This window comes from Diospyros lotus, chromosome 12 (assembly GCF_014633365.1).
Source record: "Diospyros lotus cultivar Yz01 chromosome 12, ASM1463336v1, whole genome shotgun sequence".
Classification (NCBI taxonomy): Eukaryota; Viridiplantae; Streptophyta; class Magnoliopsida; order Ericales; family Ebenaceae; genus Diospyros; species Diospyros lotus.
Genome location: NC_068349.1, coordinates 13,693,752 through 13,708,976, shown reverse-complemented (window position 1 = coordinate 13,708,976; position 15,225 = coordinate 13,693,752). Strand labels below are relative to the sequence as shown.

Below are 15,225 nucleotides of genomic sequence, written 5' to 3'. Positions count from 1 at the left end.
GAGTTGGCGGGCTTTGTACCGACGCAGTAAGCCACATTCTAGTTTGTTCCTTGAAAAGGATGATAAAGATAATCAGTTGGGGGTTAGAATAATTAATGAATACTTCAATTCATTCAAAACTACGGGACCGTTAGTCGTGGAAGAAAGGATCCGCGTTAGCGGTGAAGGGCACCGATGGCAATTCCGCCATTTCAGGCCGGTTTTCCTGCAATATTTAACCCCGCAAGGGGGTCAAATTGTAAATCCAAACAAAGAGGACAAAAGTTGAAGAGCGAGAAATCGACGGCCCCACGACGCCGTGACCGACCCTCGCCCCCGAGCCCACCTCTCTCTCTCTCCCTCCCTCTCTACGCTTTCTCTTTCTAGAAACCGTATTTGTCTGAGCCACGACGGAGCCCGCTCTGTTGCTTCAATTCGACTCTCATTTCGCAATTGAAGAGAGAGAGAGAGAGAGAGAGAGAGTGCGTGCGTGCGTGCGTGCTCGATTTTGGTTTGGAGAAGCTTTTGGAGCTGAGTTTCTGAGATGTGTTAATGGCTTACAGAAATGGCGTCCAGAAGGGGGCTCTGAAGCTCGACAGGCCTCTGTCTTTGAACTCCAACCCGAAGTCTTCTCCTTCTTCGTCTTCTTCTTCTTCTTCTTTGAAATCCAAGCCAGGCTCCGGTCCCCGCCGCAGCAGCACCGGCTCGATCGGCAGCGGCGGCTCCTCCTCCGGCAAGGACGTCGCTGGAGGTCTCTCTCTCTCTCTCCCCTTCCTTCACTATCTTCTTTGAGTTTGAATCGTATGACTATGTTGACTTGGTTTTTGAACTTGTAAATTGCTGATGCGAAATTTGGTGCTTTATTTAGATAATCAACGATCATCGGAGGAATGTGATCTTTATTTTGATTGTCACGGCCGTTTTGGTAGCGAACGTGTGAAATTTTTGCAAGTGCTCACTTTGATGAGCGTGGATTGTCTGTTGAGCAGTTTTAGAGCTGGCCCCGAGAATAGTTTTGAGATAATACATTTGGTTTTAATGCTGGTTTAAATAACAAATTTGGCGTAACTATACTTGCACCCGTGAAATGGAAGTACATTATATGATCTTATCCATCTCATTCGTGGTTTTGGGTTACATCTGGATCAAGTGAAATGTGCTGAGCAAAAATATGGCTGTCGGAACTTCTATTTGTTATTTGTATTGAGCCGTTCATTCTTTGAAGGCAGAATGATTGGGGAACAAGCATGTTTTGGTAACTAGGACTACAACATGCATCTTTTTTCCTCTCTTACCTTGCTTTAGCGGTTGTCTATTTTCATTTATGTTTTAAAATTGTTTTGGTTTCTTATGTTCTTTGCTTAAGTATTTTATGTTTTAAATGGTATACCGTCACACAAGTAGGCCAGCTTGATAACAACAAATTTGTGATTGTATCTTGAAGTAGAAATGAAGCTTTGTGTTTTAATATTGAATAAAGAAGAGAATCTTAACAAATTTTCAGAAATCAATAGTTGGAAATTGATATTGTTGGCTAACTTGATGTATTATTTCTGAGAAAATTGGAAGAAGTTGTGATCTCATGAAAATGAAAATGATCAAAAACCTAAATCTGCTAGATATTACAACATGAAAATGATCATGTATATCAATAATTTCTGTGAGCTCAAAATGAAAATGCCAAAATTGTAAATGAAACTCTGATAAACTAGCCTTTGAACTTGTTTTTCCTTGTCAACCTAGGAATTAGACTATTAAAGACCATAAGATGCAAGGCCAATTCTATATTTGAAGCACAATGGCAGTATTGAGTTGCCTATAGATTTTTAATTCATCAGGACTTGTATTATTGGTTTCCTGATCAATAATTACTTTGAAGGATGAGGGTTCTCAAGGATGAGTATTTTCCATAATGATGTTTCTAGGGTTTGAATGATTTCCCAAAAATTTCTGATTATTTATTCATGTAAAAGAGTCTCAGAAATCTGGTGGTCATTCTCAATTTAGAATGATGGTTTGTTTGTGGGCTTGCTGGAAACTTGGATCATGATATTCTTCTCTTAAACAACAAGAACAACCACTACAACAATGACAATGACAATGACAACAACAACAACAACAACAACAACAACAAGCCTTAATCCCACTAAGTGGGGTCAGCTATGTGAATTCTTTATATCCAATCATCTTTATCCATGACCATATCCTTTATAAGGACATTATCTCTTACATCATGCTATGGATTTTCCGCGAAGTTTTTTGGGTTTCCTTTCCCTCTTTTGCTACAAATTTCCTTCATTTCACCCACTTGTCTCATAGGTGTTTTTGTTGTTTTTCTTCTCACATGCCAAAATTATCTTAATCGTGACTCCCTCATTTTACCTTTTAATTGGCATCACTCCAACATTAATAGTTATGCCTTCTTTTTTATTTTGTTTTTTATTGTATGGTTGCGCATCCACCATAACATTCTGATCTCAATTGTGCTTATATTTTGCACATTTAGCACTTAACTAATCAATATTTTGAGCCATACAACAAAAATTGTCTTATAATTGTCTGATAAAACTTTCCTTTTAGCTTTAAAGGGACTTTATGATCGCATAAAATGTTGAACACAGTTCTCCACTTTAACCATTTTGACTTAATTCCTATGAGTAACAACAAAAAGTTCCCTCTACTGCAAGGTCTCCTTGGGCAAGTGTACCCGACCTTTCCCCTGCATGTGTGTTTTGAACTCAGAAAGCACAAGTTGCATGGAGAAATCTTAAAGCATAACTGAAGAGTCTTGTTTGATGGTACAAAAGGAGTATACTTGCTAAGATAAGATAACTTTTTTTTGTAACTCGAGTGTATGGTTTGGTGCACATAATGCTCTTTGATGTTTTGAATTCTATTCACTGTGAAAATGTGTTGGTCCAATCATAAACTTGAACAAAAAGGAATGCATTACATGCATTCGATCGGATTCTCTTCACATAAAGGGTGCCATAATGCTCATAATTATGAACATGTTTTTAAGTTGAATTAGTTTTCTCAGATACAGGATGCCTTCTGGTATGTTGAGTAACTTGTGGTGTTAAGGATGAGAGTTGAATTAGTGTTTCCTTTCTTTAATGTGTGGATGGAATTTTTTTTGTCGTGTTCTGCTCACTTAGAAATCTTGACTTGGAATGATAACAGATTTCACTCTGCCTTGGTTTTTTCACACAAGTTTAAGTCATAGGAATAACCCTCTCTACAAGTGGGAGTAAGGGTGCCTATAGCCAACCTACTAGCTTGGAGACTCCTAGTTTCTGATCCTTGTGTGCTTGGTATGGCTATTAGCAAGGACTGGATAGAAATTTGATTTATTTTTCAGCTGTTATTATCCAATTGATTTATTCATATTTCTGTAATTTAGTAGAAGACCTTTTTGGGTTTCTTATGGAACAAGTGCAAAAATTATGTACTAAAATATGTTTTGTTCATTAAGATTTGGTGATGGGAGTTCAGTTTCATTCATTAATAGGAAATTGATGCATACATCCTAGCAATAGTGACTTCTCCTTAGCTCATCCCATAGTTGCAATTTAATTCAAGATGTGAAAACAATCTCTGTCGCATGTGGAAAAGGGCTTTCAGAATGATAATTCTAGGGAAATTTCAATTCTTGGTACTAATCTTTTGTCTGACTACTATAATGTCCATCTGATGATGTTTCTTATGAAATTAAGAGAGATTCCTTTTCTTATTCTTTTTCTTCAAGTGAAATGCTTTGGTTATTTTGTAAATACAGAGAATATTGTAGAAATTCTCATACATATTTTATGAAGAAATAAGAGACTAGTGATATTCTTTTCTATAGTGTATTCTTATTTGAACTTGTGATCATTGAACTATTTAAGCTCATGTATTGCTAACTCAATATAGTTTCTGGGAGAGTTCGAGTTGCTGTAAGACTACGGCCACGCAATGCAGAGGAGTTGGTGTCTGATGTTGATTTTGCTGATTGTGTAGAGTTACAGCCAGAGGTATTCCTGATTGTTATTTTTATCGTATAATGCATGACAATGTTAGAAACAAAGACTTTTTTTGTATAAGGTGCTCGATCTTGATGTTGCAAATGATTATTTGTTCCCTTGCAGCTCAAACGGTTAAAACTACGGAGAAACAACTGGGATTCAGATACCTATGAGTTTGATGAAGTTCTGACTGAATTTGCTTCACAAAAGCGTGTATATGAAGTCGTGGCAAAACCTGTGGTTGAAGTGCGTATGAATTAATTTTTTGTGTTCATGATAAATTATTTTCAAGATCTGCATGAAAATTTGATTGAAATTTAAAGGGGATGGCTTGTCCATGAATAATTTTTCTTTTCAAGCTTTCAACACCGTAGTTGAAAGTGCCTCTCAGGCACACCTAGGCGTGCCTGGGTGCAAGGCTCAGATGAGAGCAGAGGTGAGGCCCCCTCCTTAAAGCACAGGCCTAGGCTCAAAGGCGCACACCTCAGACTGAGTTGCAAGGCGTGTGCCTTCCCTGCTTGGGTGTTATTTTGTTTTTATTTTTTTATTTTTGAGAGGTTTTAGCCTGATTTGTTACAGAAGAATCTTCTGTTTGGTCAATACGAAAACATAATCCTATAGATCAGCGGGAGATGAGTAAGAAGATAATAACTGGAGGTTTGCCAGACGGATCATGCATCGGCACACACTGGCAGTCTTAGCAGTGAGCCAGGTTGCATAGAAAAAAAAAGGGAAACGGATACAAAGCGAAATAGAAACAAAGAAACAACATTTTTAAAAAAAGTAGGAAACAGAAATGTGGGGGAAGTGTAAATAAAAAAAATATAGGAGTCTTTTTGTAAATATAATTTTTAATATAAAAAATAATTATTCAATTAAACATAAATATAAATTCCATCCTTTATTCAAGTAAACATAAACACAAGTTGCTTCTGTCTTTAATGTGGTCGTGAAACAGAAACGCGTTTTCAATATTGTGAAACGGCCCTAAAAACATTTCTAAAATTACAGAAATGGTCCAAAATACCTTTTTTTTTTTTTTTTTTTCAGAAACCCCGAAACGGCATTATTTTGGTGTTTCTGTGCATCAAAGGCAGCGAGTGATCTCGTATACAGTCAAGTTTCTGGTGTGGGATTACCTCGGGCGACTATTTTTTCATTTTTCTGTTTTCTGTGTTTTATTGAATTTTTTAAGGGTTTCTTCACTGTTTACATACATTTTTTCCCCTTATTTCTTATTTTCTATTTCTGTTCTGCCTGGTATATTGATGGAACTTGCTCAAATTGTTTTTTCGTCTTTCACATCAAGGTTATGTTTCAGTTATTTAATTTCAGTGAACACTATAAACTTCAAGACCAGAAGAGCCACCTTCCAGGTTTTAGCAAGTTCTGTCAATATAAGTATTTTTATACAAAATTTTGGATCCCCTATGATTATATTCTTCCTGCAAGTTCAATCAATATAAGTATTTTTACACTTTTTTTTTTTTTTTTGATTGCACTCTTCACACATCACTTGTTTTCTTTGTTTTTTCACTGAAATTCATATTAAATTTCAATGAATTTTTATGTAACAATAAAACAATTTTATGTTTTTCTTTCTTCTAATTTTTTTTTTTTTTATGATTGGCATTTACCTCTCTATTGGTATGTGTAGGAAAGAATGGTGTATTTAAGTATTTTTACATAAATTTTGAATAAATGTGCGCTTCACATCCAAAAAGCCCACACATCGCCTTGTGCCTTGTTCCTCATGCCTCACGCTCCAAGTGTAGAAGGAAATAATGTTGATTAGCTTGTTATGTGTATTTCTCTTTATATTGTGCCATGGTTATATTTGTTATTGTAAGTTGTTATGCAGTTATGTTAGTTGTTGAATTGGTTAGGCAGTTATAACTTGCTGCTGCAAGTTGCAAAGTTGTTATCAAGGTTAGCTGAATATAAATATTCAGCTATACCTTTATTTCTGTATTCATTGTTCATTCAGTAAAATTTTCTTTTCAGCGAGAACATTTTCTTTCTTCTCTTTCTCGCGTGTTTCTTTCTGTTAAGCAACTTGAAGCTCTTGCTTCACCAAGCACCTTTGCGCCTTAGTGTGCCTAGCTCCTTTGACAACTATGTTCAACTGTATGCTCTACAAGTACAATTATATCTGAGATGTTACTGATACTGTTCCTGTTGCTGTGATAGTGAAACATTTTACATGCTATGTTTGCTGTCAACTTATGTCCCATGCCAGAAATACAATGATGAAGGTTGTCAACAAGATTGAACTCTAGCTTATACAGGTCACTTAGGACTTATAGGAAGGGAAGAATACAATAGGAGTTGCACAAATGTTGATTCTTGACCTTGACCGAGTCATCTCTCTAAATGTGCCAGAGGTAGCTAGATGATAGGTTTCAATTCGATGAACAGTAACTTATTTACTGTATTGCTAATGAGCTATCAATAATTCATTTTGGTGATGAAATTTGTAAAATAATGATAACACTACCTCATGAGGACTGAGAATAATTTGAAGGCACTTATTTTCTCTTGCACCAAACGTGTATAAAGAATAAAACTAGCTGCTGTTGTTCTATATTCTATCCATGAGGTAATAGTTAATTTTCCTTTTTCAGACAAGTGTTTTCAGTGATAATTAACTTGCTGGAAGTTGTCAGATTATTGCTAATTGTAAATTTATTATGGTTTTTCCTTACAATTTATAACTATGTTGGCCCTACAACAAGACTGGAATATATCAAATTCTGGATAAGCAATTACTGGTATTCATTTTTGGACATTGAAAGCAATGGTAAGTTTTTTCCTTTGTGGCCGGAAGGTCATGGTTTTGAGTTGTGGAAAATGCCTGTTTGCAAAAAAGCATGGGGAAGGCTGTGCACAAATACAATCCTCCCCTGATCTTTGCAAAGTAGGGAGCCTCTTGGACTTGTGATGTCCTTTTTGGCTTTTCTGGGAAACTGCTATGAATATGCGTTATAGGACAGCAAGTAGATCAGTCAGATTTGGTCAAAGTGGATCCATTTACTGGCAAAGTCTCATGGAAAGAAGAAGGATTAGGGCAGAGCTAAGTGTCCTGATATTATGTTTTAAAAATATTCTGCTATGTTCTGTTTTTGTTAGTTTATTTTCTATTTTCTCTCAGTTATGTCAGTTATTAGTATTTGAATTTGTTCAGATCTGCTATTCTCTAGGAAGCATTTCCTAGTTCTAAGATGGCAGTTATTTCTCTGCTTCCCCGTATGACTTATATGCTGTTCAGAGGGGGAATAAACTTGTACTATGCAGTATTTTTTAGAAAATATCTGGTACTTTCTTACTCAAGGAGATCAGTCCGGTACTTTCTTACTCAAGGAGATCATTGGGTTCTCTCTTAATAAGCCCAATTTTCTATTCAAGATAGGTAATAGGGGAAGAAGATTGCAGAAGCAATCTGCAACTTCTTTTTCTGATTATCCTGTTTCAAGACCTATAACCAGATCCAGGGCTAGGAACATACCAATATGTGAGTAGGAGAATGTCACGGCTGGGCCGTAACAATGGTTGCTCTCCTCATTCAAACTCCTAATTTGGTTTGAATTAGGAAGATGCAGTAAGGTTAGAAGCAGAGTAAGAACAAAGAGAAGAGAGAAAGAGAGAAGGCGAGAAAGAGAGATAGAGAGAGACGAGAGAAGGTTGAGGAAGTATTCAGAATTCTCTTTTGATATTCGATAATCTCCTCCAAGAGAGCCTTGGGGAGTATATACAATCCGTTAAGGGGGAACGCTGCCACAACAGATCCTATCCTCCCCTTCAATTGTAACCACCTCTTTTGTCCTATTCTAGCCCTTACATGTGAGTACCCTTCAGGGTAACAAACTCATACAGTGGAATTACAGTAGTAAAATAAATAGCAAAAGTTATAACAATAAAAAATCAAAATTTCTGTAACCCAAGGTGCATCTTGTGACAATTCCCCCTACCTTAACACATTTCTTGTCCTCAAGAAATGCTAAGGAGGCTAGTAGATCTTGAAAACTGCTTAAGTAAATTGGGTAGGTACTGCCACATGTTGAACTGTTCTGCCACTTTACCAAGACTTGGATGAGTGGGACTCCTTGATTGTAAACCACCCTTCTGTCTAGTATGACCTTCGGCTCTTCCACTCTACTGCTCCTCCTTAGGAAGTGAAGGTCATGCTGGGTTCACTTGCTCTGTGCCTACTAACCTCTTCAAGAGGGAAACATGAAGCTGTAGTAGTGTGCTCCCCTATGGCTGGCAAAATGGGAGGTTTGGACCCGAATAGAGCCTCAAATGGAGACATTTTCAAGGAGGTGTGGTGGTCAGAGTTATACCACCATTGGTCTAAGAAAAGCCACCTATGCCAGTTTTTAGGTTGCACGGTACAAGCACATCTCAAATAAGTTTCTAAACTTTTATTCATCCTCTCAATTTGTCCATCCGATTGAGGGTGATAGGATGTAGACATATTCAACTTGATCCCCAATGCCTTCATAAGTTCCTGCCACAAGAGTGTGAAGATCTTATCATGATATGAAATTATAGACTTAGGAATCCCATACAATGCCACCACTTGATCCATGAATACCCTAGCCACTTCTTGGGTTGTATAGGGGCGTGCCACCCCTATAAAATGGGCAAATTTGGTTAACTTGTCAACCATTACCAGTATGTTGCCCTTCCCTTTTGATTTAGGTAGCCTCTCGATAAAGTCCATAGATACACTAGTCTAAGCTTGATTGAGTACTAGTAGGGGTTGTAATAGGCCTGGATAGGCCACATTTTCATACTTATACCTCTTACAGGTGTCACAAGTTAGCACAAACTCCCTTACTTCTGTCTTAAGCTTGGGCCAATGGAACAATTGCCTCACCATGAGGTATGTGTTTTGAATCCCAGAGTGTCCCCCCAAGGGAGACTCATGCAGGGCCTGTAAAATTCTCCTCTTGAGATCCTTACTATCACCAATAATAATCTTGCCATTATACCTCAACATTCCTTCCACTAATGTGTACTCGTCAGCTTCCTTAGGTCCCACAACCAACCTTTCCCATATTTCCTTCACCTTTTCATCTCCTTCATAATTGTCCATCACTTCTTGGCATCACTCTGGAATTACAGTGGTTATGGCTGCAACACTCCCCTCCTCATGGCACCATGAGAGTGCATTTGCTGCCACATTTTCCTTGCCCTTTTTGTACTGTATTGAGTAATCTAAACCCATTAACTTGGCCATTCCCTTCTTTTGCAATTTATGTTATAATAGAAATTTCAAATTCTCGTGATCTGTCTTGATTATGAACCTTCCTCCTTCTAAATAGTGTTGCAATTTTTCAACAGCCACCAATACTGCCAAAAATTCTCTCTCATAAGTGCTAAGGCTAAGGTGCCTTGGGCTCAAGGCCTGGCTTAGGAATGCCAATGGCCTACCTTCCTGCATCAATACTGCACCAATCCCTGCCCCACATGTATCTGTCTCCAATACAAAGGGTTTGCTAAAATCGGGTAACCCCAAGACAGGCACTCACTCATAGCCCCTTTCAACCTTTCAAAAGCTTCTTTAGCCTCTTGCCCCCCAGTTGAAACTCTCTTTCTTTAAGATATTTGTTAGGGGTTTACTGATAACACCATACTCCTTAACAAACTGGCGATAGTATCCGGTAAGCCTAAGGAATCCCTTCAAAGCCCTTACCGTAGTTGGCTTGGGCCAAGCCAACATGGCTTCCACCTTCCTTGGGTTGGTGCTCACCCCATCTCCTGATATTAAGTGACCCAAATACTCCACCTGATCTTGACCAAAGGCACACTTAGATCTTTTGATGAAGAGCTGGTTAGATCTAAGGAGCTCAAAGGTGGTTCTTAGGTGAGTCAAGTGCTGGTCCAAGGTTTGGCTATAAACAAGCATGTCATCAAAGAATATAAGTATGAATTTTCTTAGATATGGTTCAAAAATTCGGTTCATGAGGGATTGAAAAGTGGCTGGGGTATTGGTGAGCCCAAAGGGCATCACCAAGAATTCAAAGTGCCCATGCTGTGTCCTAAAGGCGGTTTTATGAGCATCTCAGGCTTCATCCTAATTTGATGGTAGCTCGAGCGGAGGTTAAGCTTGGAAAAGAATTTGGCATTATGTAGTTCATCCATTAGGTCTTCCACAAAAGGTATAGGGAATTTGTCTTTGATGGTTAAGGTGTTAAGTTGGTGATAATCCACACAAAAATGCCATGATCCATCATTTTTCTTAACTAATAGGACTGGGGAGACAAAAGGACTTTGGCTAGGTCTTATGAAGGATTGGTTTAGCATTTCCTTCACCATCTTTTCAATCTTTGTTTTTTGAATTGGGAAATAACGGTAAGACCTAATGTTGATAGGTTTAACATTAGGTTTGAGATTAATTGCATGGTCCAATACTCGGGCAGGGGGAAGGGTGGTAGGTTCAACAAAGAGGTCCCTAAATTCTATCAGCAATTCATCAATAAGGTTTAGGGATTGTACCTAGTCTAGCTTTCCTTGATGAGTGCTGACTGTTAACTGGAGTTCTCCATGCATTGCCTTGTTAGGTCCCTCCTCCAATGCCACAATCGAGAACAATTGTGTTAGTTGGCACCATTTGTTCTTGAAGACCCTCTGCAACCTCTTCCCAATGATCATTTTGCATGTCCCGGTCTCCTTTCCCCCCAGCAAAAGTCATCTTTCTTCCTCCCTCCTCAAAAGACACCTCCATCCAGTTAAAGTCAAAGCTTATGGGGCTTACCCCTTTCATCCAGTCAACCCCTAGTACCACATCACAACCTCCCTCCCAATTGCAACAGCTTGAGATCGGCCTCAAATTCCTCCCCCTTCATCTCCCAACAAAAATGATGGCAGGTTGATTTGCTTAGCGCTCTACTCCCATTGGCCACTGTCACACTCAAGGGTTGGGTTCCTGTGAGTGGACATTTCAACCTCCTAGCTGTGCCTTCATTTAGGAAGTTGTGGGTGCTCCCACTATCAATCAAAATCATAAGGCTGCAGTCTTTCACCTTCCCCTTTACCTTGATAATCTTGTTATTAGTTACCCCCTTCAAGGCATGTAGTGATATCTCTCCATTATCTTCTTCCCTTGACTCCCCACACTCTTCAATCTCTTCTTCTTCTTCCAGCCTTTCTCCAATATCTCCTTCTAATAGTAATAGTTGACACTTGCATTGGTGTTCGGGATAATATTTATCCCCACACCTGAAGCATAAACCAGGCTGCCTCCTTTGCTTAATGGGCCTTCCTCCTGAGTTTGATCCCCCCAAATTCTTCACCCCTGTGTTTCCCTTCATTAACTCACGATTGTAGTCTTTCCCCCTTGATTAGAAGTCCCCAATGTCACATTCTTTTGCTGTTGCCTTTGCTTCCTCATCAAGGCTTCCACTACCATCTCTTTCAGTTGTGCACTCTCTGCTGCTTGTTCTATAGTTTGGGGCCTAATTATTTTCACCATAGGTCTTAGATCATCAATGAGGCCACTCAAGAAACTGGATACGAAGTAGGCCTCCGAAAGGTGTGGGTTGTGGTTAACCATTAAGGACCTCAGTTCCTTGAACCTCCTTAGATAAGCTCTTACTTTTCCAACCTACCTTAGCTTGTTAAACTCTTCTATGATATCTGACATACTCCTCTCCCCAAACCTTTCACACAATTTATCAAAAAATTTCTCCCAAGTATAATTCTCCCTCACTCTGGTCCACCCTTGGAACCAGGCATCTACCACATCATCAAAGTAGGCAGTAGCTAAAGTCACTCTTATACCCTCTAGTATGCTATACTAGTCAAACGTCTGCTCACATTTCCTCATTCACCACCTGGGGTTGGTCCCTTCAAACACAGGGATCTCCATCCAAGGTATGGGAAACCCTAGATGTTGAGGATTGCCTTGTACCTCACGCCCTCTGTCTTATCATTGCTTCTACCTCTTCTTTCGATTCGATCTCAAATTCAAAGGTATTGTTCATCCGATTTGTCCTATTGTTCTGTAAAATCGGCTTCGTTCTATCCCTAGGAGGAAAATTGGGAGCGATTCTTATCGAGTTTTAGCGAGTGAACATCACCATGAATTGTTGTAGTTGTGCTCCCATTTCCTCTCTTATCTGCGTGATATCCTCTCGCATCTAAGATAGAGCTCCATCCAACCTCCTTTCCAAACCCCCGATTGAGCCTTCCACCTTGCGATCTACTGCCATGATTGCCTCGTGGTTTTGTTTGGACCCAAGCTCCAATTGGTCCACTCGGTTCTAGAACTCAGTCACGATCAAGCTGACTTGCTGCAGCTGCGACTCGAAGTTCTTCATGCGAGTTCCTTCCGCCATCATACCACCACCCAAAAGAACTCCGGTCGGGATCGAGCTCTGATACCAAATTGTCACGCCTGGATCGTAACAATGGTTGCTCTCCTAATTTGGTTTGAATTAGGAAGATGCAGTAAGGTTAGAAGCAGAGTAAGAGCAGAGAGAAGAGAGTAAGAGAGAAGAGAGAAGGTTGAGGAAGGATTCATAATTCTCTTTTGATATTCGATAATCTCCTCCAAGAGAGCCTTGGGGAGTATATACAATCCGTTAAGGGGGGACGCTGCCATAGTAGATCCTATCCTCCCCTTTAGTTGTAACCACCTCTTTTGTCCTATTCTAGCCCTCACATGTGGGTACTCTCCAGGCTAACAAACTCATACAGTGGAATTACAGTAGTAAAAGAATTAGCAAAAGTTATAACAATAAAATATCAAAATTTCTGTAACCCAGGGTGTGTCTCATGACACAGAATTCCTGCTGAAAGGTTACACAAACCTTTGTGTGGTACCTTGAGGCAATTAGTATATTAAAGAGAGGCAGGAGATTTAACATGTAAGAGGATGTCCATGGAGATAGCTCCTCCTTCCTTATAGATGCTTCTGAACCCATACTAGAGGAATGGGCTAAATCACCAGGAGGTATGAGCAATTAGCCTGTCATGCTTGCTGCTTTCTGACATCTAGATGTCTTATTGAGGTGACAGGGTCATTTGTGAGAGATGTTCATCATTACAGTTGGTAATGTTCTGACTTGCAAGTGACCTTAGGTAGTATGGCTCAGTCACAAATTTCTCTCTCTACTAACTAGCTGAGGCAAATGTTGCTCATTTGGATATATGGCAAGGTTTACATCTCTCTTTCTCTACTAACTGGCCGAGGCAAATGTTGCTTGTGAATCCTGGGTCTCATGCTTCCAGGTCACATCCTGTTGGGGTCCTGCAAGCGAAGTCTAAGTTCCTGTGAACAAATTGTGTGAATATTCTGATTAGGAATGTCCTTGGAAAGTAGGAGGTCTACTAGTCTAGCAGGGATTATGGTCGAGTCGAGCCTTGACAATGCTTATTGTCTCACATTGTCAAGCCAATTTCCGTCTTCATCTGTCACCTTATGAGGACACTTGACTGGCATCATTTGCCTCTGTGTTACCTCATAAGGCTGACATGTGGCTTCAGGCAGCAGATTTTGTCGGGGGGAGAGGTGCCATTTGATGAACTAGATGTAGGTACCCACAATATCCAATTCAGATGGGAAGATATTTTAATTTATTTTGCATCCATTCCATGTCTTTCTGGATTTCATCTTGTGCTGAATAGCTGCTTCGTGATTTGATTACACCTCTTACACCTGCTGAATATGATAAATTTGGAGCTCCCTTCATTTGAATCTGGATGTTTTTCTCATCCTGGTTTCTTCATCATATATGTTGCTCACCAGACAGTGCTCTTGGCCAATAATTTGTACTTATTTGTATTTGCTTGCTTTTCATTCACTTCTGCAGAGTGTTCTTGATGGTTACAATGGCACAGTCATGGCATATGGACAGACTGGTACTGGGAAAACTTATACACTAGGGCGACTTGGAGAAGAAGACACGGCTGATAGGGGAATAATGGTTCGTGCAATGGAGGATATCTTGGCAGAAATTTCCCCACAGACAGATTCTGTCTGTGTCTCCTATTTGCAGGTTATTAGGCTTTATAGGACTTTATCTCTGAAGATGTGATTATTATTTTTTCAGACATTATACTACTCTTTTATGGATCTTTCACTTTTCATAAATCCCTTTTTTTCTTACAAATGTGAATAATTTGGACATTTTATTGAAGACTTTGTTATTACTTAATGATTTATGTAACATTGGGTTGTTTTTTAATATTGCAGCTTTATATGGAAACTATACAAGACCTACTTGATCCTGCTAATGACAACATATCTATCATGGAAGATCCAAAGACAGGAGATGTTTCACTCCCAGGTGCTACTGTTGTAGAAATTAGGGACCAACAGAGTTTTGTGGAACTTCTATGTTTAGGGGAAGCTCATCGCTTTGCTGCTAACACAAAGCTGAACACGGAATCTTCTCGTAGCCATGCCATTCTGATGGTAAAAGAACTGCTTTTTCTTGTCTTATCATGGTTACGCATTTGACATTACTCAGCTTGTTGGTAATTCTTTGTACTGTTGCATGCTATTCTAGTAGACATCATTAATCTTTTGGTGCAGGTACATGTCAAGAAGTCTATCAAGGGGAAAGATCCTGCTCTTCCAAGTCAAAATGGAAATGCATCTGACATGCTTAAAACTTTAAGGCCCCCCATAGTTCGGAAAGGCAAGCTAGTTGTGGTAGATCTTGCAGGTTCAGAACGAATTGACAAGTCTGGTATGCCACAAAAATTATAAATCTGAATGAAATATTTTCTTTCTAATGATAGTGATTGTTAGTATTTCCTGCTATCATTCTTCTCTTTGTTTTTCACATACACAAGAAGGTGAATTATGTTTTCCTGAAGCAAGGCTTTGTAATAGATTTTTATTACTATACTTGATAGCCTTTGCTTTTCTAGTGTGTGGAACATCTATAATCAAGAACAATGTGACATGGACACATACGATGAAAATCGTGGTTTGATGTTGCCAGTGTTTCCAAATGCAGAAAGTATTTCACATATTTGTAAAATTCTGGAAGTCGAGAGAATTCCTTTGACGCATTTAGATATGGATAAAGGTTTAACACAAATATCAATTGGTTTAAAGGTTGTCCAGTTGCATTTCTTGATTGTTGAGTCCCTATCGGTTTAGTATAGTAGCTCACATTTACATAATATTATGGGGTTTACCTTCTGCTTGTCCAAATGATGGCTCTCACAGTATGAAATGCATCAGTGTATGTATATGTTATATCAGTGATTTCCTATTCTATTT

At 39.0% G+C, this 15,225-nt stretch overlaps 1 protein-coding gene across 3 annotated transcripts in view; it reads left to right on the top strand.

Annotated features, from left to right (window-relative positions):
* The first annotated feature begins 299 nt into the window (after window positions 1-299).
* Window positions 300-15,225, top strand: part of LOC127814107 (kinesin-like protein KIN-UB) — a 28,670-nt gene continuing 13,744 nt past the window's right edge. For all 3 annotated transcript variants that reach the window (XM_052355370.1, XM_052355371.1, XM_052355369.1), the window contains exons 1-6: window positions 300-730; window positions 3,892-3,992; window positions 4,107-4,229; window positions 13,802-13,987; window positions 14,185-14,406; window positions 14,527-14,683. In XM_052355370.1, the coding sequence (XP_052211330.1) occupies window positions 532-730; window positions 3,892-3,992; window positions 4,107-4,229; window positions 13,802-13,987; window positions 14,185-14,406; window positions 14,527-14,683 (988 nt within the window). In that variant the 5' untranslated portion in view covers window positions 300-531. The remainder of the gene's footprint in view (window positions 731-3,891; window positions 3,993-4,106; window positions 4,230-13,801; window positions 13,988-14,184; window positions 14,407-14,526; window positions 14,684-15,225) is intronic.